This window comes from Drosophila subpulchrella, chromosome 2L, assembly GCF_014743375.2.
Source record: "Drosophila subpulchrella strain 33 F10 #4 breed RU33 chromosome 2L, RU_Dsub_v1.1 Primary Assembly, whole genome shotgun sequence".
In the NCBI taxonomy this organism is placed as follows: Eukaryota; Metazoa; Arthropoda; class Insecta; order Diptera; family Drosophilidae; genus Drosophila; species Drosophila subpulchrella.
Window position 1 is genome coordinate 4,575,490 of NC_050610.1, and position 25,789 is coordinate 4,601,278.

At 42.7% G+C, this 25,789-nt stretch overlaps 5 protein-coding genes across 6 annotated transcripts; 2 read left to right on the forward strand and 3 right to left on the reverse strand.

The window, feature by feature from the left end:
• Window positions 1-879: 879 nt before the first annotated feature.
• On the reverse strand, window positions 880-1,777 carry LOC119547447. The gene has a single exon (XM_037854307.1). It carries the CDS (start codon window positions 1,698-1,700, stop codon window positions 1,281-1,283), a length of 420 nt encoding a protein of 139 aa, XP_037710235.1. The 5' UTR covers window positions 1,701-1,777; the 3' UTR covers window positions 880-1,280.
• Window positions 1,778-11,891: 10,114 nt separating this feature from the next.
• Window positions 11,892-15,428, reverse strand: LOC119547601 (signal transducing adapter molecule 1). Its single transcript, XM_037854522.1, has 4 exons — window positions 15,063-15,428; window positions 14,319-14,596; window positions 13,054-14,257; window positions 11,892-12,949 (listed from the first exon to the last, which is right to left on the reverse strand). Exons 1-4 carry the CDS (start codon window positions 15,103-15,105, stop codon window positions 12,405-12,407), a joined length of 2,070 nt encoding a protein of 689 aa, XP_037710450.1. The 5' UTR covers window positions 15,106-15,428; the 3' UTR covers window positions 11,892-12,404.
• A 410-nt stretch (window positions 15,429-15,838) lies between these two features.
• Window positions 15,839-17,127, forward strand: LOC119546866 (aurora kinase B). The gene is made up of 3 exons (XM_037853470.1): window positions 15,839-16,086; window positions 16,139-16,856; window positions 16,916-17,127. The coding sequence occupies exons 1-3, from the start codon at window positions 15,953-15,955 to the stop codon at window positions 17,051-17,053; spliced, it is 990 nt and encodes a 329-aa protein (XP_037709398.1). The 5' UTR covers window positions 15,839-15,952; the 3' UTR covers window positions 17,054-17,127.
• Window positions 17,128-17,620: 493 nt separating this feature from the next.
• Window positions 17,621-19,689, forward strand: LOC119547022 (palmitoyltransferase ZDHHC3). The gene is made up of 3 exons (XM_037853693.1): window positions 17,621-18,081; window positions 18,149-18,592; window positions 19,166-19,689. Exons 1-3 carry the CDS (start codon window positions 17,966-17,968, stop codon window positions 19,434-19,436), a joined length of 831 nt encoding a protein of 276 aa, XP_037709621.1. The 5' UTR covers window positions 17,621-17,965; the 3' UTR covers window positions 19,437-19,689.
• Window positions 19,690-19,977: 288 nt separating this feature from the next.
• LOC119547021 (SET domain-containing protein SmydA-8) lies at window positions 19,978-25,074 on the reverse strand. Of its 2 annotated transcripts, none has more exons than XM_037853691.1 (4): window positions 23,098-23,480; window positions 22,386-22,715; window positions 20,805-21,031; window positions 19,978-20,752 (listed from the first exon to the last, which is right to left on the reverse strand). In XM_037853691.1, exons 1-4 carry the CDS (start codon window positions 23,463-23,465, stop codon window positions 20,154-20,156), a joined length of 1,524 nt encoding a protein of 507 aa, XP_037709619.1. In that variant the 5' UTR covers window positions 23,466-23,480; the 3' UTR covers window positions 19,978-20,153. The 2 variants fall into 2 exon arrangements, with proteins under 2 accessions (XP_037709619.1, XP_037709620.1); XM_037853692.1 differs by lacking the exon at window positions 23,098-23,480 and adding an exon at window positions 24,683-25,074 and having other exon boundaries at window positions 19,991-20,752.
• Between the last annotated feature and the right edge of the window lie 715 nt (window positions 25,075-25,789).

Sequence of the window (25,789 nt, forward strand, 5' to 3'; positions counted from 1 at the left end):
GCAAATCGATTGAAGAGGCTATCACCGCTCCGATAGAAATGGGAAAATTCTCCATGGATGCTAAACTCTTAAACATCTGCCGGTAATTGCCAGAAGCAACAATACTATCCACCCCATCCAACGTTCACCATCAGCTATTTGCGCTGTGCAATTTTCCATTCAAACCATCAGTTGTGCTTATGCTGCCCCTTATCCCCTGTCGCTTCTGCTAATTGCAACAACAATCGCAATGGACTAAACCGAATCCGAGATAGAAATGGAAATGGGGAAAAAGCCGGACAGCAACATCTAGGCCACAAGTCGAACATATCGGGGGCGGGCAAAAGGATCTGAGGGGATAACAAGATGGGCGCATTTTACAAATTATAATCGTCATTTGTCATGGAGGCACTGCACTCGGCAAGGACTCGCCACTCGGACTCGGGCCTTCACCCAGTTTTAGACTGAAATCGAGGGTGGCGCAGGGTTCCTTTCTGATTTTTATTGACACATTGAAATGACAGGGGATAGGGCAGGGCAGACGATGAAAAATTGCTCAATAAAGTGAATTAGCAATGCACTTAGGAGACGAAATGGGAACAATTAGTAGGTTCCGCAGCGCTCAAAAATATTACAATTCTCAATTAAATTCGAATTTTTCAGTGATAACCTAATGTCATAAAACTTTGTATACTCCCTAGATTTTTTAACACTTTTGCATATTTGGAAATAAAATTGTTTGAAACAATTGTTTGTAAAACGTACAATATCAAATAATTAACTATAGCACTAGCAGTAAATTAACGTACTTATTCTCCACATTTCTATAAAAGAACTTGATTGTTATTTTTCTCAAATAACTCTGATCTGGGGTTGCTGCTTATCACTATACGTAAAGAAATATTCAAGTACATTGTTCTTGAATTGAGAACATTAGTTCTTAAAAACACTTTTGTTCAATGTTCTTAATATCAGGACAAAATGGTGAGAAGAGAAAAGTTAAATTGAGTTTATTTAACAACTTCTTGATAAGTATACACTAATTATAGTTGTGTTATTGAGATAAACAATGTAAGCACCGCAAATTCAGCTTGATTCAAGCACATTGAAAATATTTTTAACTTTAAGAACATTTTCAACTTAGATGAGAACGTCAGTATTCTCTCTGTGTAGTCATACGACTATTAAGTGTGTCACATTGGATATTTCAGGAGAATATGTCGTTGCTATACTTTTTCTGTTCAAAAGTGTAACCCACATTGCATTTGATGAAATATAAATTTGTTGTCGATGGTTTTCGATTACGCCCTCCGCCGGCAGCGAACTCCAAAGAGCTCCAGGCCGTGTCGACACTTGCGACTGGTATCCAGCAGAATTTCGCCGAAGGCGTAGCGCATGGTCATGGTCAGGTCCTCGATGTTTCCAATGTCGCAGTTGGCCATCAGCGGCCCGTTGGCCAAAAGTGCCTGGCAGGCCGTTCCGGGCACCAATTGCTCATCGAATCTGGCGAGGGCAATGCAGAATCGCAGCTGCTGGCGATCCATCAGCCAGCGGATCACCATGTGCCAGTTGGCCCCACTCCAGTCCAAGTCGTCCTCCAAGCCAGGAAAATAAACCTGATTATTGGCCAAGGGTTTGGGATCGGAAAAGGGAGCCAGTTGCAGCTGAGAGTGTTGCAAACACAAGCTGAACAGAAGGATCAGTGTAACACTAAGGCTCATTCTTAAAAATATGTCGTTGGAGTTCCCTAAAAAATTGTATTCAACCGATTCGCGTCTGAAGTCAAGCAAATACTATTTTAAACTGAAACCCATTTGGACGACCAAACATTTTTACGTGATATGTGCTTGGTTCTTCAAATGACAGTTTTCAAAGCCAGCGCGATTGAAACTTAAGACTCAGAATTTCAATATTGCGCGGGAACTTATCTTATTATTAGCTTTGTCAAGTTACGAGCTTATTTAATTTTAGATTTTCCTACCACTTTCACTATTTGCATTGCGTACTTTGAAATTTTTGTTATTACTTTTTATAATAAACTTTGAGTCAGCTGGCTACGTGACATCCGCTTGCATTTGAGTGCAGCATGTGGCTTGCTTCATTTTTTGCTCGATTTTTTTATATTTGGCTCAGCATTAGACATGAAATTACGTCAATGTTTGCCAGCAAATATGTATTGATTAAGAGTTGACTCATTGAAATCTAGTCAACACATAAACGTTGAAGTTGAAAATATCAATACATAAATTTGTAGAATTTTACCAATTAAATTTCTGTCAGACAAACTAAATAAACGTTGTAATTGATATTTCATTTACACAATGTAATTAAAATAAATAACTAAGTTATGTGCCAAAAGGTCCCTTAATTTGATATTTTACCAACATTTGAAGCAACATTTGAATTGTGAAATTTAAAAAACCGACGTAATTGTTAATAATTGAGCAGCAACAAGCCAAGCAAACAAAAAATATTTTTATACCCGGCTGGAAAAACGCATTTGGGTGACACAGCTGTAAAACATTTGCATAGATATACAAAATCCACCATAAATCCTCGCCCAAAAAAGTCAAACTAATAAAAGTCACGGGGACGTGCAGAGGTGGATTGGTGCTGTTGAAGTTGGGATAGTGGAGCTATGTATATGGGGCTGTGGTCTCCCGATTAATTGAAGCAGGTCAGGGGCTATATAGAGGGTATACCCACAGCTGTTGCCGCCCCGCAGCACAACAAAAAACTCCAAAAAGGGACCAAACGTGCTGAGCCAGGCGGCAGACAAACATTGAAATTATAATTTTTTAATAACAAAACATACACACAAATATTTCTAGTACGTTTTTGGCCAAAAGGCGTGGCCAACGCCCACTACTGCCACAGCTCGAAAAATGGCGCAAGGGCCATTTGCCTATTTTTTGTTGTCTGGGTCCGGAAACAAATTACAGCAAACAATTTAAAAAATGTTTGCAAACAAACAGGAACCAGGAAAAGGAGCAACAAAAAGGGGAATGACGGAAATGTTATCTGGGCAACAAGACAACGGGCACAAAAGCGGATGTACAGTGCAAGGACTGTCGGCCAAATATTTTTGTGGGTGATGGAAAAATGAAATTATTCGCCAAGCGATTTCTTTTTATCACAACTGCAGGCCAAGACAGAGAAACCCAGCTGTGAGGGGAGCCCAGGGTAGCCAGGGCCCACTGTACTGGCGGAAAGGCTTGGCCAAACAACAGTCGGCCAAGATAAAAGCCTTCATTGTTCGCCGACCTCTTCCCCGGATGCCTTTCTCTGCTCTTAACCTTTTCGTTTCACTTAGTTAAGCAAAAATGAAATTTTTATTAGCAAAATGCATAAATGAATAGAAAATAGTTAAACAAACCCGAATGCAGAGCACGCCCGAACTTCTGCCAGGTGCAGCACCTGTGGTCCCCGAATTTCTGCCACTTCTGGCGTTATTTTTGCTGAGCTCGGCGGAAAACTCGGGTTCCACTGCCACCAGTACCTTGTCCAATAACTTTTGCGGCCAAATGGTGTTCCTCTAGTTCCCCAATTTGACTATTCCAGCTCTCCAGGCTATAGGCGAAATTATAAAGCGATTACTTTGGTAATAATAGATAGCTTTAATGGGCAAAAGCAAACTAACTTCGTATTTGCCAATCAAAGACTGTAAAACTGAAAGAAAGCCAAACCATTTTTAAAAGCTTTGCAATTATTTGGGCATTACAAAGTTTTATAACAAATGCAGTGCCAGCCCCGCAACTTTTTGCGACATATCAATTAACAAATAATATACAAGCTGCCAAACAGAAAAGCCCAAAAGGCAAAACTATCTAAAAACTTGCACATGGGAAACTTGTTTTGCCAAAGCAAATCAGAAAGTCATCATCAGTACGAGTGCAGGGGAACCCCCATTTGCATTTCGGGCCGTCGAAGAAGTACGTACTACGTATACAAACTACCGGAATGAAGAGACTGAAAACTGAGTACTGGGAACTGGGAACTGGGAACTGGGAACTGGAAAGGAGGATAGACCATTTCTGCCTCTGCGCACTTTAAAAGTAATTTATCTTTTTTGCGCCCGTCCACTGGGTATATGCTACATGCAATTTGCATAAAACTTACTTGCCCGGACCCTTTCGGCATTAAATCCACTTTGTCGCCATCTCCTCGTACATGAAACTGAGCTGCTGTTGCTTTTCTTGCTGTTAATTGCAGCCCTGCTGGCGAATAAGTTTTCAATAAAGCGGCTCGAGAATGGACCCATGCCGGGCTCAACAAACTCTTTTGTTTCATCACTTTCCTAATGACTGGTGTGTGTTCGGCTGTGCTCGCAAAATGTGTCAACGGCAGCTGCAAGTGGCTGAATGCATCAAAGCCAAGTTATCGTGTTCGGTAAATGTGTTAAGCGCCGACAGGATGACAGGATAGTGGAAAACAATGCGAAAGTTGTTCACGAGCATGAAGGGCTTGAAAGATACAGATATTTGAAAGATGAGGCATTCGATAACGCTAAGAAATCGCTTATACGCTGTTATAGTAGTAACAAATGAATAATGATAAAAGACAACTTGAAATCACAGTAAACAGAAATATAAACATTTTAAAGATACAGCATACAACATAAATAATTTTCTAACAAGTTTTAATGACATTTATAAACGTTTAATAAAGTTCTAGAAAATATATTTTTGCTTATAGACACAAATATATCTCCATAACTTTTTATGACTGCCACATATTTTACTAGGATTTTTTAATTAATAAACAGTATGCCATTATATGTTTTGAATCCTACTATATTACTATTTTAAGTACATAAATGACTCAAAAATACATGTGATTTTTCAAAACTACATTCGCTCTGTGCAAAAATGTTATTTTAAGGAGATCAGCTATAATTATTATTTGCATTTCAGTTGCACATTTTTATACCCGTTACTCGTAGAGTAAAAGGGTATACTAGATTCGTCGGAAAGTATGTAACAGGCAGAAGGAAGCGTTTCCGACCCCATAAAGTATATATATTCTTGATCAGGATCACTAGCCGAGTCGATCTAGCCATGTCCGTCTGTCCGTCTGTCCGTCTGTCCGTCTGTCCGTCTGTCTGTCCGGATGAACGCTGAGATCTTGGAAACTATGAGAGCTAGGCTATTGAGATTTGGCGTGCAGATTCCTGAGCTTCTTACGCAGCGCAAGTTTGTTTCAGTAGAGTGCCACGCCCACTTTTACGTCCACAAACCGCCCAAAACTGTGGCTCCTACAGTTTTGATGCTAGAATAAAAATTTTAACTGAAATGTATTGTTCTTATCAATACCTATCGATTGATTAAAAAAAAGTTTGCCACGCCCACTTTATCGCCCACAAACCGCCCCCAAACTTCAAAAAATCGTAAATATGAACGTGGATATCTCGGAAACTATCAAAGATATAGAATCAGGATTTCAGATTTAGATTCCGTAGCTTTGTACGCAGCGCAATTTTGATACGCGAATATGCCACGCCCACTCTAACGCCCACAAACCGCCCAAGCCTGTGGCGCCCACAATTTTCATGCTAGATACAAAATTTTAACTGAACTGTATCGGTCTCGTCAATACCTATCGATTGACCAAAAAAAAATTTGCCACGCCCACCCTAACGCCCATAACGCTTAAATCTGTTTACCGCCGGTAGGTGGCGCATTTCAGTCTTGCTTTGCTGCTTGCTTATTTCCATTTCCCTTTGGTCCCTTAAGCTGAGTAACGGGTATCTGATAGTCGAGGCACTCGACTATAGCGTTCTTTCTTGTTATACCCGTTACTCGTAGAGTAAAAGGGTATACTAGATTCGTCGGAAAGTATGTAACAGGCAGAAGGAAGCGTTTCCGACCCCATAAAGTATATATATTCTTGATCAGGATCACTAGCCGAGTCGATCTAGCCATGTCCGTCTGTCCGTCTGTCCGTCTGTCCGTCTGTCCGTCTGTCCGTCTGTCCGTATGAACGCTGAGATCTTGGAAACTATAAGAGCTACAATACTGGGATTAGGCATGCAGATTCCTGAGATTCCTGCGCAGCGCAAGTTTATTTCAAAAGAGTGCCACGCCCACTCTAACGCCCACAAACCGCCTAGAACCGTGGATCCTACAGTTTTGATGCTAGAATAAAAATTTTAACTGAAATGTATTGTTCTCATCAATACCTACCGATTGACCCAAAAAAAAGTTTGCCACGCCCACTATAACGCCCACGAACCGCCCACAAACTTCAAAAAATCGTAAATATGAACGCGGATATCTCGGAAAATATCAAAGATAGAGAAACGGGGTTTTGAGATTTAGATTCCGTAGGCTAAAGCGCAGCGCAAGTTTGTTACGCGAATATGCCACGCCCACTCTAACGCCCACAAACCGCCCAAATCTGTGGCGCCCACAATTTTTATGCTAGATAAAAAATGTTAACTGAAATGTGTTGGTCTCGTAAATACCTATCGATTGATCTAAAAAAAGTTTGCCACGCCCACTCTAACGCCCACAAACCGCCCAAGCCTGTGGCGCCCACAATTTTCGTGCTAGATAAAAAATTTAAACTGAAATGTATTGGTCTCGTCAATACCTATCGATTGATTTTAAAAAAACTTTGCCACGCCCACTCTAACGCCCAAAACGCTTAAATCTGTCTACCGCCGGTAGGTGGCGCATTTGCTGCTTGCATATCTCCATTTTCCTTTGGTCCATTTAGCTGAGTAACGGGTATCTGATAGTCGAGGTACTCGACTATAGCGTTCTTCCTTGTTTTATTTGCATAACTAGCATTGTTTTGTATTTTTCATCGCTTTCAGGATTCTCCTATCAGAGTTTGATACACGAATTAAAATATAAATATTCATAACTGGATTGACAGATAATTAACACAGCGCATTATTATTATTTATCTATTTGCTCCGAAACGAAAACCAGCTTTAATAAAGCAAAGTGGTTGCACAGCAAATAACAACATTTTTAAGTGCCCACATACTTAATTTTGGGCATTTTCACAGCCATTCGTCGACCGGAAGCAAAGAAACACACCTCATGCATAAGTATTTGATTTTATATTTATAACATTTGTTCGAGGTGATGGTGCAAATAATTAAATACAAATAGGACGCGATAACAAACACAATTACAAAACACAAATTCCCGCAAAAAGTGAAATAATAAACCGCCTAAAAGTCGGCAGTGTAAATGAGGCAGTCGAGCGAGTCTGCGAATTTCCACGTTAATTATTTAAGACCGGGAAAAGCACCCAACCCCACCCAACCCCTTCTCCGGCTGTCGGCATATTTGTTCGCGTTCGGTGAACGTATTTTCAATTAACAGAAAAACACTCGGATGGCACGGGTCCGCCTCCCAGCCGACGCACAACTTTGATTTGTTTAATTAAATTACACTCAGACAAAGGCTTTCAATCATTCACAGCTCTCCAATCACTCATTGGCTCAATCACGCGCTCAACTTCAACGGAAGTCAATATGCAGCTGCGTGAACGAGTGTGTGCCAGTGTTTGTGATTTAGAAACAACACGACTTACACCCAAACCACTTCACCACCCAGTACAAGTGATGGCCACCGGAAAACTGTGGGTACCTCCTTTTTGTACTTAGCCCCACAAGTGGACACAAGTATATCTCAACACTTATCCAAAATTGTTCTGCGAAAAAAGATCGTCATTTTCCAGTATGAATCCCTAGAACCTCCGTATTTAAAAATTCATTGTTAGATATTGTAGGTAACCCCCCTATTCCTATTTACTATGTGGCGCTCCCAGTGAAATTCCCATTTAATATCAATTTTGTATAGCATACTTTATGGAACCCTGGCTAAGTACCCCAAAAAGTCGTTTTAGTCAATTTCATTTTTCGCTAATAGCTCCGATTAAAAAAATGGTGACATTGCTTACAGTTTGTGGCTTGCAGGGTAAAAAAAGAAATAACAAAGAATTCGTTCGCATGTGGCTGCGGTTCAAATAATGCCAAATACAGGGTTTTTCCCATTTTGCGGTTCTATTTCACAGAATCCTTGCTTAGGGATTTTAATCAATTTAATTCATGTAATGGATGTTTGAGCACTCATCGAGATTTTCTTCTTTAAATAAATCCTTCATTAAATTAATCTTTCTTTAAATAGTTTCAGTTGGTCACCCCAGTTTTCGGTTTCAAAAATGTTGGAAATAGTCTATTGCCAATTTTTATGTTGCGAAATTTTATAGCCCCAATTATTGTAAAGTGGAGGCTAGCTCTCGAATAATTTTCCAATTGTCAGATTATATACATTATTATATACATAAAAACCTAAAAAACTATATCAGATATTTTAGAATACTTTAAAATTAAAATTTTTTTAATTTGTTAATATTAAATTTATTCTATACCCTAGTTGATATGGCCAGGTTGTCTACACAGAGAAAACTATCTAAGAACATTCTTCTTGAATTGAGAACATTGTTCTTGAATAGAGAACATTCGTTCTTAAGAACCGTGTAAGTACATTTTGGTATCAATATAAGAACGAAATGGTGAGAAGAGAAATGTTAAATTGAGTTCATTTAACAACTTTTTGATAAGTATACACTAAGGACTGAACAAATAGTTTATTTGCTCAAACATGTAATCAAATTCCGCCATTTTTAACTTGATTCGAGCAAAATAAAAACATTTTCAACTTAAAAATGTCATTCTATTTTTAAGAACATTTTCAACTCAGATGAGAACGTTAGAAATTTCTCTGTATACACTTGAAATAAAAATTAAGAAACTGTAAAATGGAAATTTTTAGTAATTGAAAATGGTAAAATTTGCATTTCTTAATCAATTTACTTTTTGATTTTTGTACAGGCGTACCGAAGAAGGTGTACCCTTGTCATCACTGACCTCCGCCCCCACCCACTGTCCCCACTCCTGGGTATTTGTAGTGTGCTTCAGTACAACTTATCCAAATGCAGTGCAAACCGTTCGCTCAAGTTTGTGTATTCGCTGTTCGCACGGCTCAAGAGAGCTGCCATGGAAGTTGTATTGAATCGTTAATTAATGCATGATAAACCGGAGCGGCAAGGTAAGCACATGGAATGCGATACCGACGTGTGTTGTGTTCTGTCCTGGAAATGAAAAGAAGGAAAATAAAACAAGACGGGAAAGGCCGAACAAAGAGTATGCAAATTTATACACGCCTTCATTTAGCCGTTTTGCTTGCGCTTTTTATTTTGTCCTGGGAAAAACAGCTCTACGCATTTTGTTTACACATCCCAACTTTCAGAAATTCAGAAATTGGGGGTTGCATTCAATTTAAGAAATTGAAAAATCAACTTATTCATTGTAAAAATGTGTATTTGTTAGGTAAAAATAAATAAATATTAAAAGAAGGTCCGGAAACCCTTCAAAAGATCTGCTACTAAAGGAATTAAAATAAACAAAAAACCAAATTAAGCGGAATATTATGTTATGTATACAGCTCACACAGCCAATTTCCATACTAAATTAAAATTTATTCTTTGCAAGCTCATGGCTGTTAGATTTTAAAGAATGCTTCCTCGAAACAATAAAAAAACGTTTAAAAGAGCTAAGACCAAATGCATCGTGACCTTGTAGAAAATGTGCGAATAACAAATAGTTTTCCCCAGTCCGCATGCCACTTGCATATGCTGAGAAATTTCGCTAGGGGTAGTTATTGGGGAATGGTTTCGTAAGCATCCAAACAATTTTTCAAACGTCAAAAAAATGTTGACGTTGGAAAACTACTTTACTTCACATTAAGCACATGAAGTAATGCAATACAAGGCAATGTTCTATATAATAGAAAATAAGAATCTTTAGCTTTATAAAAATATAAAATTTTAAAAATGTAAACAACTCTCAATGTTTCAAAAACTAATAACGACCTCTCTTTATTAAACAAATTAAACTATTCAGCAATTTAGATCCGCTCTTGACAGCCATCTTTCATCTATTTTTGGTTGAATAACCCCCATTTTTCAGGAACTAACTAACTGTTGACTAAACAACGCCGAAAAAAAAACTGAACAAAACAAAAAACTATTCACAGCTTATCGGCAAACAATAGACCATTGAATAAATATCAAAAGCAAATAGCCATAAATATTTTTCTTTACCCCATTTCAGCCCGGTTTTTTGAGCAATTTTTTTTTATTATATTTTCACTGTTTTTCCACATGGCGGGGAAATATTTTGAGCCATTGGCAGCGGCGAGTGAAGAGCCGAAAAAAGGGAATCATTTATGCCGCTTTAAAAGCCACAATCCGCAGGCCAGAAAGCCAGGGTTCCTGGTTCATGGTCCATGGTGCATGGTCCATGTACCGGGGGATTTGCAGCCGGGACAAAAATGGCAATACGATACATAACGCAATAATGGTAACGTGTAGGCTTTTACGACACCGACATAGAAAACGCGAAAGGCGCGAAGCTTTACGATGCCCGCATCATTTGATTTTATTGCCAAGTGTTGGGGTGAAAAAACAGGAGTCGGAGCAGGAGCAGACAGATCCGAGCCACCCAAAGGGGGATGGGTTGAAGGGTCGTCCTTGAGCCAGTTGTTTCTGATTAATGCCATCCGACTTGAAGGATGCAGATGCAGCGGAGCACGGCACAAAATGCAAATCACCCGGCGGAATAATCAAATCGAGAACGAAACTGAGCAAAACGGCATCAAAGTTGGCGACGAACGGAAGCTGCTCCACAAAGGCAACAAACAACACACAATTGCACAGCCCAAGGGCAAAGGACGAACAAGGCGCAAGTGTTCACCTGGGCGGGCTTTCCCACGCCCCCTCGCAGAACCTCACCCCCAAAAAGCCACCCCCTTCGATGTGCAGGGGGTGGCAAGGCCAGCAAAATCAATTAATTTAAAAAATATCCATGCATTTGTTGACATTTCTGCAGTTAGACTACCTGGTAGCCCGTAGAAATCAACAAATATTTGCATAACCTGCTCGTTCGCCTGTCTTCTGCCTTGTTTTGCTGCTGTGACATTCCGCATTTATTGACATTTTCTATTTACCAGGCCGGCCTCAGACTGTCTCCCCGTTTTGACAGTTTATTTCATAGGATATTTGTGTCGTTGAACGCCGGATGGGAATTTGCTGAATTGTTGCATGCTTGCTGGCATGCGAGACATTGGCATGTGGCAAAGATTGTTCGAAATATATTCGAATCCCATCTGAAAAGTGCCCTGACTCGAACGGATGTCGGTTTCGGTTTAAAGGGGATGAGGATAAGCACAGTTGATTGAGCTAAGGTGGTGTGTGAGTCATATACCCATGCTGCACTGCAAGTACTATGCATACAAAACAATAAAACTTTAATACTTTAGACGAAATACCAAAATCATTCATTCAATTTCAATTAATCGTTTCGATTTGGTTAAAAAAATAAAAATTATGATTTCTGCGTTTGTTTTCGATTTTTATTACGCTAAAAGCGTTTAAAGTTCGATTGCAATTTGAAATAAAATATATGTATGTATCTCCAATATATAATATCTAATATCTCAAAGTTAAGATTTATAATCCCAATATCAAGTCTTTTTTAAAAAACTATATTAAGTCTTGAGGAACTAAAGATCATTACCTTTTATTAGATAAACATTAAAAAATATTTTAATTATGGTATTTTCGAAGCTTCCGAATTAGCAATAAATAGTTAAATAAATCTTAAGGTAAATGTTTAGCTTCGCATCTAATAAGAATTTCAAATAAAATTAGTATTCAACTGTGATGTTTTGTGACTAGCCAACATCATGAATATTCAATATTTATTATTCAATTTGCCTTTGTTTTTAGACAACTATGACCCTCTGACTAAAAGCCCAGAATGTGATTCATTTGGAGTTTCGTCACCAACTGCTCATGCTGTAGAGGATAGATCGGGATTAATACACTATCAGTTGGTTTTTTTAATCTTCTCACTTGAAATTATTGAAGACATGGTTTTCTTAGTATATTTTAATGATTTTAATGAATGTGATTCGTTTCGTTAATGTTATCATATAATCCGTACAATAAACATAATACATAATAGTTATCTCTCCTGCACTAAATACAAAGTTATACATGGTGTTGAATATAGAATATTTATATGGTATATATATATTTTCCGACTCTACCTTTTGGCCAAAATAAAGTATTATAAAAAATCAAAAACAAAAACGTGAGGGGACACTCTAAATAATTTGGCTTCTCTCATTATCTTTAAGGATGGTCAAATTTTTTGGTTCACTGACAATTGCTTTTTGGGGCCCTCACAAAATATACATAGTAGAGATTTGACAACTCGCGTGCATCGGAAAGCTATCCGGGACTAACGTACTTGTTTGCATCCTTTTGACAGACTGGAGACAAAGTTCGTTTGGAAAAACTAAAGCCAACCAAGTGAAGGGCACTATTTTATTCCAGCGGTCTTACCGCTGCTGCTGGTAGATAGGAATGTTGTTCTTGACAGCATCGTTCTGCATGTGATAGCCGGACGGCCCAACTGGCGGTCCTCCAGCCATGGACATAGCCATCTGCTGGTGCAGCTGACTGAACTGATCGTGTGGTGGGTGCTGCTGTGGCGCCTGCTGTTGCTGATGCTGCTGTGCTGACATGTAGCTCTGTGGGTTGACGGCTGGCGATCCGTTCGGTGCATAAAGATTTGGTCCTGGCTGGTAGCCCTGCGGAGGCGGCGGCTGCTGATGTTGCGGCGACATGTAGGCGTGGGGAGCTGGAGGCTGCTGCGGCTGCTGGATTTGTGTGACTGCGGGCGGAACCTGGGCGTACTGCGCCTGGGGGTCGATGTGGTAGCTGTTCTGGGGATGCTGTGGTGGCTGCTGGGGATGCTGTGGCGGCTGCTGAGGGTGTTGGGGTAGCGGCTGCTGTTGTTGAGTGGTCACAGGAGTGGGCTGACTGTAGATGGGCTGCGGCAAAGGGGCAGCACCAGCTGGCTGAGTCAAATGGGCTGGCAGCGCTGAGTGAGTGATTAAAAGTTTATTATTAGTTAATAATTTAATTTAAACCGCAACCTTATTTAAACACTCTTTAAACTGATTACTGTTTCCTCAATATACTCACAATTCATCTGTGCGGCATGTCCATTTTGATAGGGCAGTGGCACTTGTCCTTGAGGTTGTCCCAGATAGCCACCAGGAGCTCCAGGGGCCTGCGATGGAGCACCATTGGGAGGATTTGGTACGGGGCCATATGGCAGCGAGTGCATGCCCGGATAGTTTTGGGCCGGAGGGAATCCACCCGCTGCGGGGTAGCTTGGAGCGCCGTACAGAGCGGCCCCAGGAAAACCAGCAAGTCCAGGCATAAAGCCGCCAGCAGCAGCTGCAAATTGTCCAGCGGCAACCCGATCGTCTCGCATCAGGGTATGGTAAAGATTGATGGCGTCCACAAGATCGCTAGACAGCTGCGTCAGCTGGGCGTGTTTGCGATCCACCCGCTCCAGCTCAGCGTCGATCAGAGGACCCATCTGATGGACCTCCTGCTCCAGCTGCAGCATCTCGTTGCTGTCCTGCGACGGATCCTCGGGATTCGCTTCGTGGAGCAGGTGCAGCAGCCGATCAATCTTTGACTCGTCGATCTCTACGGGCTGAGCTGCTGCGGCAGCGGCTGCTGCTTCAGTCTTTTGCTGCAAGGCCGCAGCGGAGTCCAACTCTCGTTGTCCGGCGGCGGCGGCCGACTTATGCTGCTGATTGATGTCCAGGCGCTCAGGATCGACGGAGAGGTCGGCAGTGACAAAGTTCGAGGGGAAGAGACCCTCGCCACGCTGGTTATAGCCCTTCCACCAGTTGGGATCGCTGTCGTCCAGCACGTGAATAATTTCACCCGCGACAAAGGTCAGTTCGTTCTCCTCCGCCGCCTCAAAGTCGTACAAAGCGCGAACCTTTCTCGGCTCCGGAGCAGGAGTTGCATTCGGTTCGCTGCTAGGAGCGGTGGAGGTGGCTCCGCCAAAAGAGGGATACAACGACGGATAAGCACTAGCGGTGCCGGTACTTGCTCCACTTGCAGTCTTTGGACTACCCTTATTCTCCTTCAACGATAATTCTATGGCCTTGGCTATGTCGTCCTCCTCCTGCTGGCTGCTAACCACGTTGGGATCCTTGGGCAGGGCGGCGGCCTTCTCGGCGACTGTCTTGCTGGCCTTATCGCCCAGATTCTTGAAGTCGTAGCCCTCTAAGCGCAGCTTGGTATAGAGGGCGGGTATCAAGTCCAACTCCCGATCGTTCTTGTAGTCGTTATCAGCCCAGTTCTTCAGCACTTGTCGCATTTTCTGCGGGTGACAAGAGATGCTTTAGTTAGGGGATAGCTAGACATGGATTCCCTGGACTTACCAGCGAAACCTTGGGCTGGGCCTTGCCCAGCAGCCGGCGGAATTCGGTCTCGAAATCCCTTGAAGCCACCTCCAAGTGGAAGGGTTTTCCGCAGTTATTGGACAAAGCATCCAGAAGCGTGATCGCCTGCATCACCACGTGGGGATCGGTGTGACCCATGCGGCGCATCACCGCCTTCAAGCAATCCTTGGCCAGGCGAGGATTGGTGGAGACCTTGTCGCAGACATCCAGGATCAGGGACCAGTTGTCGTTGGTGTTCGTCTCGCTGGTGGCCTTCTCTATTAAATTGGAAACAAAGAACCAAATAAGCTTATCAGTGGTGGACTAGAAATCCTGTTGTGACTCATGGGCAAACAGAGATAAGGCAGTTCTTAAACTGATTCGAATAATAAAAGAAAATCAATATAACTTGGGAACTTGTTAAATTGCATTAGGAGAGGGGGTGGCTGTGGGCGGAGGGGGTGGTTTGAGTGCTACGTCACTCAAGGTCAGCGACTGCCAGCCGAAAACTCCAATAGGAAGTTCAACGAACGACGCAGAGCTGCGCACAGCATCTCACATGACCTTCTTTGTTGTCTGGTTAATTGGAAAGCGGGTCCACTGGGAAAAGGGGTAATGTGAAGGGGTCTTAGCCCGCAGATAAGAATAGAAAACTATGAAATGCATTGGTCACTTGTGCAGTCCAGTTGGAACTGCGCCTCCTCCAATCAGCCAGCCAACCCACCCGGTTATCGATAGACTCACCCACGTCGGCGTCGAATGGCGACGACTGCCCAAAGATTCCCATCTTTATGACCAACGCTCTGCTCGCTCAGCTATCTGCCAACAATCTGCGCTGCCCCGGGGTCAATAAAATCCAAATCAGTGAATCTTTGTCTGGTTTCCCTATTGTTTTTCCCTTGAAATCGATTTTCGCGGCGTCACGGCGTTCACAAGGCGACTTCCAGCTGTTTCTCCGTGGGGAAACCTCTGTGATTTTCCTTTGTAGTCTGTGGAGTGCTTAAATCACTTCGATCTTGCCTATAACCGACAAATAACGATTGCAAATTCGCTTAATTTGCGTTTATTGTGTAAAAAAGTGACTAATGACGAGTGTGACCAGTTGGCCAGTAGACGCAAAACGCAAGGTATCGATACCTACATTAGGGTCATCCGTGTGTTTCAACTAATTATCGGTGACTATTCTCAGTCCATCGAAGGTGACGGATTTTTATGAGAATATTACTTAATTCAAGTATATTTAAAAAAATAAAGAGTAATTAATTCAAAAAATGCATCGTTTTCTAAGATTTGGGATATAACTCTTACAAACATATAAGAAAACAAATTTCTTTGTCAAACATGATTAAAATTTATCTGAAAATCGTTAGCCACCAAAATAACGACTTTTAGTTAATTATAAATTAAACTTAGGGTATTAACTTTCTAAATTTTAGATATATAGTTACCTAGCCGTATTCGAAGTCACTTTAATATTCTCATCACAGTCACCGAATTTGACGTTCGTAGTATGCGGCCACACTGTTCTCCGCATTCGAAAAAAACGCGCAAATAGAGGGGACGCCAATCGAAAAACTTATTTAAAAACAACGTTTTAATTGATTTCATCGCATTGTAAGTGAAAAGCCGGCGACATGACGCTTTCCCGCACAAAGCACGCCAACCGGAACCACCTGCCGCACCTGCTGACCAAGGTGCCCGAGGATCACCAGGAGCCGATTAAGAATATGTGCCTCAAGATGATGTCCCACGACGCCTACGGCCAACCGTATGTAAAGCTTATAAAATCCTTGAAAGCATATTAACTTTGCCTCCCCTAGGTACGATTGGAGTCCCCGCGACTTTGAAATGGGCGCCCACTTGGGCCGCGGGAAATTCGGCCGCGTTTACCTGGCCAGGGAACGCCACTCGCACTACCTGGTGGCCATGAAGGTCATGTTCAAGGAGGAGCTGCGCAAGGGCTGTGTGCAGCGCCAGGTTCTGCGCGAGATCGAGATCCAGTCGCGACTAAAGCACCCGCACATCCTGCGCCTGCTCACCTGGTTCCACGACGAGAGCCGCATCTACCTGGCTCTGGAGATAGCTTCCGAAGGCGAGCTGTTCAAGCATCTGCGCGGAGCTCCCAATCACCGATTCGATGAACCCAGGTCGGCCAAATACACCTACCAGGTGGCCAATGCCCTCAACTACTGCCATTTGAACAACGTGATCCATCGGGATCTGAAGCCGGAGAACATCCTTCTGACCAGCACCGACGATCTGAAGCTGGCCGACTTTGGTTGGTCGGCGCACACGCCCAACAACAAGCGAAGGACTCTGTGCGGCACATTGGATTACCTGCCGCCGGAGATGGTGGACGGCAACTCCTACGACGACTCGGTGGACCAGTGGTGCCTGGGCATCTTGTGTTACGAGTTCGTCGTTGGGTGTCCGCCCTTCGAGTCGAACAGCACGGAGAGCACATACAGCAAGATTAGGCGCATGGAGATCTCCTATCCGTCGCATTTGTCCAAGGGCTGCAAGGAGCTGATTGGCGGGGTAAGATGATTGATTTCCCTATGCTATCCGTTTACTTCAACTTGTTTCACTCTTGGTAGCTTCTACGCAAGGAGAGCAAGGGCCGAATCACCTTGGTGGAGGTCATGACGCACTATTGGGTCAAGGAGGGAATGGCCCAAAGGGAGCAAGAGCTTCTCAAACGGGAGCGCGGCAAGGAGAATACTGCAAGGAATTGAATGATTTCCACTTAGCAGTTTGTAACGACTTTTTTACAATTTTAATATGTTTAATAAACGGTTTAAGGAATGAATTGAAGAGTTGAGTGATATTTTACTGAAATTTTTGTATGTATAAAAATTATCTAGACAAAATAATTGGGTTTTCTTTCCCATACGTTTTAAAACGAAAAAAAAAAGAATATTTATGTGATCCATTCTATGTTAATCACGGGGTGCCGCAAAGCCCGTATTAAAATTATGAAGTATGCTTTGAAAAAACTGTTCCTAAAAACAGCAAGTTTACACAAAAAACTATATTCATAGATTCTGTGAAATCCACGGATTTCTTGGTTGGTCCTCGAACCAACCGTTCCCAAAACCGTTGAATATACCCAAGAAAATAACAGAATATTTTAGATAAGTTTGATAAAAATTCTTTTATTTTATTAAGAACCTCCAACAAAATATAGGTTTAAATATATCATTATTATATATTATATATTATAACCCTCCCAAAATTTATTGTCCTACGCTCATGAGGGATAGGTATTTCCAGTTCTTAGGCAGTGCAATATTATCGCGCTATCTGCGAACGGTCACCCTAAATAAATAAAAGACAATTTCAAGCGTAAAATAAACCCTAAAAAGTCAATGATTCGCTCGATTTGTGAATTGTGCACCCATCAGTGAGTGGGCAAAGTGCGGCTGCCGACGTGACTGCCCCCAGGAGCCCCGAGTACCGCCCAGGAGCGGATCGTGGGTCGCCAGAGGAGCCGAGGAAGTACAGCAACAATTGTTATTTTTCGCCCGTCGATTTTCAGGGGGAGGGGGCTACGGACATCAGCCCCTTCGGTTTCTAATTGAATTAAAAGAAAAGGGGGAGAGGCAATAATACCCAGGTCAGTCCAATAAAAGCCAGGCAGCATCGTAATGGTCTTCATCCGGGATCCCTGCGGCATCGCCTGCCTGGTGGTCACGTACGGGGCAGTTCTCTACGCGGACTATGTGGTCATCCGCTGGATCATCTTGACTACCATGCCGGGCAGGTGAGTAATGCATACAGTACATATATCCGATAAGGAACTCTTTATAAAGATAACCTACCTCCGACAGCCTCTGGATGTCCTTCCATGTGGTGCTCTTCAACACCGTCGTCTTCCTGCTGGCCATGTCCCATTCCAAGGCCGTGTTCTCCGATCCGGGCACCGTGCCCCTGCCCGCCAACCGACTGGACTTCTCCGACCTGCACACCACCAACAAGAACAATCCTCCGCCCGGAAATGGTCACAGCAGCGAGTGGACCGTTTGCACTCGCTGCGAAACCTACAGGCCACCTCGTGCCCACCACTGTCGCATCTGCAAGCGGTGCATCCGGCGTATGGATCACCACTGCCCCTGGATCAACAACTGCGTGGGCGAGCGCAACCAGAAGTACTTCCTGCAGTTCCTCATCTACGTGGCCCTGTTATCGCTCTACTCCATCGCCCTAATCGTCGGCTCCTGGGTGTGGCCATGCGAGGAGTGCAGCCAGAACGTGATCGAAACTCAGTTGCGAATGTAAGTTTGCGGTGGCATTACAATAGATCCTTTTTTGGGGTGCTCTGATCTGAATGCTAAGCGGTATTTTGATTGAAATGATTGCTAAGCGGACAAATCAATACCTTTTTTAAGTCAACGAAGATCGTGAATAGTTTTATAAATCTTTAAATTTATTGCAAATTTACCTGCATGTGAAAACTGTAGTTGCAGTTTTACATTACAGCTATTACTTTTAGCCATTTGACCTTATAATTTATATTTTTTAAATTAAGTTCAAAGTTCTCTTTTAAAAGCACAGAATTTTTATCGGGTCATATTTAAAACACACCCGAAAAAATACCTATAAAAATAAAAATTTGATTATACTATACCTTGATAAGGTGACATGGTGCCAATTTAAGAGCTGTAACTTTATTCTTTTCACTTCACTTCATATTCACTTCAATGCAATTTTGTGGGGCCCTTAAGGAAATGTATTAAAGGTATTTCGGGGAAGTCAACTAAGAAAAAGATAAGCTTAATGTTTTGGAAACGTGATGTTGTACTCTTTTTTTAAATTATTAAACTTATGCCTTCCGATCTCCTTTTCAGGATTCACTCGGTTATTCTTATGCTGGTGTCGGCGCTCTTCGGCCTGTTCGTTACGGCCATCATGGTGGACCAGCTGCACGCAATTCTGTACGACGAGACGGCCGTGGAGGCGATACAGCAGAAGGGCACCTATAGGCCCAACCGGCGCAAGTACCAGCTACTGGCCGATGTGTTTGGACGCGGACATCCGGCGCTGTGGCTGCTGCCCTGCACCAGTCTGAACCACGCCTCCCGCTACCACGATACGCCTCTTCTGAGCCACGAGGTCTAGGGCCAGGAAATATTCTTTATATTTTGTCCTTGTGTTTATTGTGCGGCCAAAAGAGCCCGGGAATGTTTTTAGTTTTTAATTATTGTGTGATTTTTTTTAATCAGCCTCCCCACCCACAGCCAGTCAAATTGATTCGTATTTCGTATTGTGTATTATATGCAGATTCCAACTTAATTTATGCTTTAGTTTATAATGGTTTGAAATTATAAATATAATGAAAGCAGCGTCGCGGAAAGAAGGAGCATACTCAAAATGAACATGGATATTTTATAAGGAACTTTTTGCAACTGCTTGATTACAAACGCTTGCGTAGATCATTTGTACACCGATATGAAACCTTCGGCCACCCGGGGTATTTTTTACCAGTATCCAACTAAGCAGCACACTCTGATTTGAGAAGTAGAAAAATCTCAATTGTATACATTACTACATAGCTATGTACCGAGCTAGGGTATAAGACCTTAAAAAAGCATTTACGATAGATACGAAGATACATAGACGCATATACCAAAAATAAAAACGAGATCAAAAACTCAAACAATACTGTGCAGCAATAGTTTGTAATAATTGTAATCACTTTTTAGTTGTAGTTTATTGTTCTTTTGACATTTACGACCATCAACCAGCACTAACAAGATTTTGAATGTAACACCGTCAACCACAGTAGTAGTGTCCCTTGAACAGTTCCCAATAAAGCTATCCGATATGCATAAGTAATCAATCGAGTTCGCTTCCCAGGCCCTCCACGCTCAGAGTTAACTGTGTCAGCGCCTGCTTGGCCACCACGCAGAGGACTCCCTCCTGGGAGCTCTTGTCCTCGAACTCCAGGATCTCCACGCACTCCTTTAGAAGGTCTATGGCATCCACCAGGCGAGCACGCAACTCTCCTCCGTTCAGCTTGCCAGCAATGAACCCGCTCTTGGCCAGGAGCACCAGGGGAACGTGCAGCTCGTAGAGATTCATAGCTCGGGTTCGACTTAGACCCGGTTCGAAGGTGTTCAGTACCCGCAGCACTTGGCGACAGAGCTCCGCCTTGCGCTCCAGTTGGTGATCCGGCAGCTGGACCATCTCGTAGCCCTGGACCCGCCCGTACATCTCGATGAGCAGCTGCCTCAGCCCTGTGGCGATGAAGTGCAGCGGATGGAGCAGGGATTTGTATTTGCGCAGCAATCGTTCCACCTCCTCGAGTCGCTTTGCTCCCATTTCCAGGGCTTGCACTGAATTTACTTCGGATTGAAGGGATTGGAGCATCGCCAGCGCCTCCGAGTTGGCAGTGATGGATCCACAGCTACCGCAGTTAAAACTGGTGTCCAGTTCTGTAAAGGGTATACTTAATAGGCTAACTAACTTGGTATATTTGGTGCTTACCCGTCGGCTCTCTGGGCACTTGGTATCCCTCTGCGCACTGACCACACTTTAGGCTGGAAAAGTGCGTTCCCAATTCGGTGGGATCCAGACAGCGATCGCATTTGCAGCTGAAGAACTTGCCCTGCTTCAGGTGCTTCTGTCTCTGGGCAGTGCCATCCAGAGTGTATGTGTAGCTGTGATGCAGTGGCTGACCCTCCTCCAAGTCCACCATGGCACGCAAGCGGATTCTGTAAATCAGTGCTCTTATAAGATTGGTGTAAAGAGGATTTAAAAGGTATGGGTTCTCATAAGTAGATACCAAAAACAAGGAAGAACGCTATAGTCGAGTACCTCGACTATCAGATACCCGTTACTCAGCTAAAGGGACCAAAGGTAAATGGAGATATGCAAGCAGCAAAGCGAGATTTAAATGCGCCACCTACCGGCGGAAGACAGATTTAAGCATTGTTGGCGTTAGGGTAGGCGTGACAAATTTTTTTTTGGATCAATCGATAGGTATTGACGAGACCAATACATTTCAGTTAAAATTTTTTATCGAGCATAAAAATTTTGAGCGCCACAGGCTTGGGCGGTTTGTGGGCGGTAGAGTGGGCGTGGCATATTCGCATAACAAACCTGCGCTGCGTACAAAGCTACGGAATCTAAATCTGAAATCCCAATACTCTATCTTTGATAGTTTCCGAGATATCCGCGTTCATATTTACGATTTTTTGAAGTTTGTGGGCGGTTTGTGGGCGTCCAAGTGGGCGTGGCAAACTTTTTTTTGAGCCAATCGATAGGTATTGCTAAGAACAATTCATTTCAGTTTAAATTTTTACTCTAGCATCAAAACTGTAGAAGCCACAGTTTTGGGCGGTTTGTGGGCGTTAGAGTGGGCGTGGCACTCTACTGAAACAAACTTGCGCTGCGTAAGAAGCTCAGGAATCTGCTCGCCAAATCTCAATAGCCTAGCTCTCATAGTTTCCAAGATCTCAGCGTTCATCCGGACAGACAGACGGACAGACGGACAGACGGACAGACGGACATGGCTAGATCGACTCGGCTAGTGATCCTGATCAAGAATATATATACTTTATGGGGTCGGAAACGCTTCCTTCTGCCTGTTACATACTTTCCGACGAATCTAGTATACCCTTTTACTCTACGAGTAACGGGTATAAAAATATTATTTGGTGAGAAGAGTGTCACTGTTATATTTTCATTTTTTTATTGCAGAGAATATTTTTTTAGCAAACAAGTAAAATTTTCAGGTTCTGTGGTTCCAAGGGGGGGGAAATTTCCCTAATTTCCCCCCCCGTGGATCCGCCACTGATATGTATATATACATTTCTGATTAATAACAAACAGGGACTAAAAAAAAATCGTATATATAAAAGGATAAAGAATTGTAATCCTAAGATTAACTTGAATTTGCGACCCTTCCCTAATTAAAAGGAGTACGAAAATCTTGACATTCTTTAGAAGTGACTCCCTGAAAAGACTGAAATGTAATTCTAGACATTATGTACTTTAAGTTGCCTTTCTTATTTGGCCTAAAAACTTATTTATACCCACTGCATCTAAAGATATTTCCACACTTACTTGTAGCCCTCGCTGGGATAGATACTCCTGGATGTGTTCGGCACACAATTGTGGGCCAGTATTCCGGTGTAGGGGAAGAGGCACCTCAGGGGATAGCCCTTCGAGCTTCTCGCCTCAAAGGCGTTCACCTCCAGTACTCCCACCACCTGCATAATCAGCTCCTCGCTAAATCGTGAGGCCAGTTTGCAGGGACCCCGCAAATACTGAGCAATGTTAACGCGATCCGCGTGCCACACATCTGCATCCTTCTTCCGCTCCTCCTCGTGATGCTCCATTGGTGCCACCTCGCTGTCCCATCGCTCTGGATTCGCCTCTTTCGCCAGCAGAACCCTGAAAGACGGAAATTCAGTAAGTTATTCAGATGTACTATATTATCATGTCCCAAATCTTGGGGTCACAAATGTATGCTGCTAGCATTAGTCTCTCACAGATTCTTAATCGAAATGCGATGTTAGTTTATACACTTTTTACTTCAGGGGTATAATCCCATTAACATGGTATTAGTTAGTCCCAATGAATATTCTTGTAGCTACATAAAAGTCTTGAAATGTTTAAGTACATCTTGTTCAAAATTAATATTTCTGTTATATTAGTATTTCCTTTTTGTTGAAAGATTTCTTAGACACCCCCTATGTGCCGAAAAACGCGAATAGTGGTCGTTTCAGTTTGTTTTTTTGCTGGTTCTATTTTTGTTCCTCCCGCTGGGCTTCACCTGAGGGGCATAATACAATCCAACTGCGGACAGTGGCTGCTCCCACTGGGAAGGGGGAAGAATCGTGCCCGGGAGTCCCTCAGCTCCCGGCACTCCAGCTGGAAATGGGCGTTATCCTCATTTCCTGAGCAATCCTCGCACAACGGCCAGCCGCATTCGGTGCACTGCTCTTCCTCTGAATCCAGATCTGGTTCGTAGCATGCCAGGCACACTACCGGTCCATTGCACTTGGGTCCCACGGCGAAGGGCAGTTCCTCGATGAGTAAGCCGCGGCCAGGAGTCGCTCCCTTGGCCACCAGATAGCGTCCGCAGACCGGACTTATCTGAACCGACGTCCGATTCACCGACAACGTTGGCGGCGATGTCATTTCGTTGACTGACACCGGCTAGGCGAACTCAGATCATGGGCAAACCTCACAGATGATGCCTACCCTCACTACATAGCAACATTTTTGGCTGCTCCGACATAAAGCATCATATTTGCGGAGCACAGTGGTTCCCAGGTAAGTGGTATGATAAAATAAATCTATTAAAAATTTCATTGAGATTTAAATAGCATCTTCCGGCATAATATTTCCAAGATGTAGTTCCAGAAAGGAGTCTTTTTTGTTGGCTTTTTAACAAATCTTGAACAATTTTACTTCTCTTTAATAAAGGTCCGCCATAATACGCATATCTTATGTTGCTGAGGCTTGCTTGTTCTATTTCTTTTTACTGTGTACAATGTACATACCTACATATATTTTAAAATGTGCGGCGGATTGGAAGAATACGCAAAATATAAAAAATATTTCTTAGTGATTACGTTTCTTGATTCGCTATTTAACCCATATGAATATTAATCAATCAAGAATGCTAGCTTCGGCAAGCCGAAGTTAAAACAGCAGCTTTGTGATATAGTCTCCGATTAAAAACCATTTTATGTGAAATTCTGAAATCATAAAAACAACTTTACTCAAAAGTATAAGAGAATATGATCAAAATTTTTGAGTCAAAAACAACGAAAATAGAATTTGTTTTCTATTAATTTTCCGATCATTCCTATGGAAGCTATAGGATATAGTAGTCCGATCCGGAACATTCCAACTAACATATATACTAAATCCAATAGAAAGCAGACTTTTGGGAGAGACTAGTTTGCGTAGGAACGGACGGACATGGCTAGATCGACTTGCAAACTTCTTCCTGAAATTATAACACCCTCTGCAAGGGTATAAAAATAAGAAACTGAGATATCCATCATTTCAGTATTAATTAGTTATAATCTTAACCTTTTTTGAATAAATTTTTCAATATTATTGAATACATTTTAATTCTGGGCGGAAATCATAATGTAAACATTATAAAAAGAGTCTACCCTATTCATGGTATCTGCTCCACCGTGCCCTACACGGTGTTTTTGATCCACCGCCTTCTTTGACGTCGTCGAAATGAGTTTTCTGTATTTGCCGGCTCGCATGCGATCTCCGAGAAATGGGCCGCGACTGCCAAAACTAATATTCTGACAGGTTCCCCCAGGTGCCCTGGTCCCCCAGATCCGGCAGAATTGTGTATATTCCCCCCGCTGGAGCCCCGTCGAACTAACCTCAATGGTGTTATGCAATCCAACTGCGGGCAGACGCCATCATCGCTCACATTCCCGGCGAAAGTGACACGTGCGGCGGAGAAGACCTGGCACTCTCCGCGGTGATCATTGGCGTCATCGTCGTCGGCGCACGATCCGCACAGTGGCCAATCGCATAGCTCGCAGCGATCCAGCGAATCGCCGTCCTCGCCAAACTGCAGGAACTGGTAGCATCCGAGGCAGGCGATCCCACTGTCCCGCTTCGGCCCGCGGGCGAAGGGCAGCTCCTCCAGCACCAGGTCGCCCCGTTCCACGGGGGATGAGGTGGCCAGGCACCGTCCCAGTATGGAGTCCTCCTTCAGGCGGGCCTTCAACATGCCGTTGCCGCACGTGAAATGCACTGGTCCCGATTAGAGCCCATTTGAATCGGATTATGCGGTCGATTGGCTGCCCTGCACGAGCGGTATGCTGGGACTTCTAAAAATAAAGTGCATCACAAACACTCGATTGTTGTCAGTGGATGAGGTATTACCTCTAACGGCTTACCTCTTTTAATCATTAATCATGTTTTTTGGACCACTTGAAAATACGTTGTAACCGTAATTCAATGAAACGACGGGGAAGCCACAAACTAAACTATGTAAAGAAGAATTCTAACTAAAAATTCCCTTTGAAGAAAGTATTGTTATTCCTGAATATTTTTTTTTATATCAATACAACAAATAGAGGCAAAAAAATTTGTCAAATATTTTATTGGGCTTAAGTAAATGTTAAGGTTATATTTGTATAGTGATTATATTTATATTCAAGTGATTGCAGTTCTTTCTTAAAGAGATTGGGTCATTTAAAGAGTCATTTGAATATTTAAATTCCGTTACTAAAAATATGACCGTTCTTTTGCCGGGTCTTTTGGTACAAACATCGATAGTGACAACAACAAATAAAAACTATCGTAAAATGTAATGTATGTAGTCAGTTAAATCTGCAACAGGGGGCAAATTCTGCTACAGATAAGCTAATTGCAGTCCTTAAATGTTTTTAATTTTCCTGCGTCAGTGAATTAGAGAAGTTCATTGAGTAAAAGTAAAGATTTTTTGTCGTAGGTGTAACAATGTAGTTAAACCATGA

Excerpts from the sequence above, each read along its gene's own strand:
- LOC119547447 (XM_037854307.1), bottom strand. The coding sequence starts at position 1,700 with ATGAGCCTTAGTGTTACACTGATCCTTCTGTTCAGCTTGTGTTTGCAA.
- LOC119547601 (XM_037854522.1), bottom strand. The coding sequence starts at position 15,105 with ATGGGAATCTTTGGGCAGTCGTCGCCATTCGACGCCGACGTGG. Across the intron at positions 14,597-15,062 it reads GCCATTCGACGCCGACGTGG|AGAAGGCCACCAGCGAGACG; the intron begins GTGAGTCTATCG and ends CCAATTTAATAG. Across the intron at positions 12,950-13,053 it reads ACATGCCGCACAGATGAATT|CGCTGCCAGCCCATTTGACT; the intron begins GTGAGTATATTG and ends TCACTCACTCAG.
- LOC119546866 (XM_037853470.1), top strand. The coding sequence starts at position 15,953 with ATGACGCTTTCCCGCACAAAGCACGCCAACCGGAACCACCTGCCGCAC. Across the intron at positions 16,087-16,138 it reads CACGACGCCTACGGCCAACC|GTACGATTGGAGTCCCCGCG; the intron begins GTATGTAAAGCT and ends TGCCTCCCCTAG. Across the intron at positions 16,857-16,915 it reads GCAAGGAGCTGATTGGCGGG|CTTCTACGCAAGGAGAGCAA; the intron begins GTAAGATGATTG and ends CACTCTTGGTAG.
- LOC119547022 (XM_037853693.1), top strand. The coding sequence starts at position 17,966 with ATGGTCTTCATCCGGGATCCCTGCGGCATCGCCTGCCTGGTGGTCACG. Across the intron at positions 18,082-18,148 it reads TTGACTACCATGCCGGGCAG|CCTCTGGATGTCCTTCCATG; the intron begins GTGAGTAATGCA and ends TACCTCCGACAG. Across the intron at positions 18,593-19,165 it reads ATCGAAACTCAGTTGCGAAT|GATTCACTCGGTTATTCTTA; the intron begins GTAAGTTTGCGG and ends TCTCCTTTTCAG.
- LOC119547021 (XM_037853691.1), bottom strand. The coding sequence starts at position 23,465 with ATGACATCGCCGCCAACGTTGTCGGTGAATCGGACGTCGGTTCAGATA. Across the intron at positions 22,716-23,097 it reads GATTGTATTATGCCCCTCAG|GGTTCTGCTGGCGAAAGAGG; the intron begins GTGAAGCCCAGC and ends TCCGTCTTTCAG. Across the intron at positions 21,032-22,385 it reads TATCCCAGCGAGGGCTACAA|AATCCGCTTGCGTGCCATGG; the intron begins GTAAGTGTGGAA and ends ACTGATTTACAG.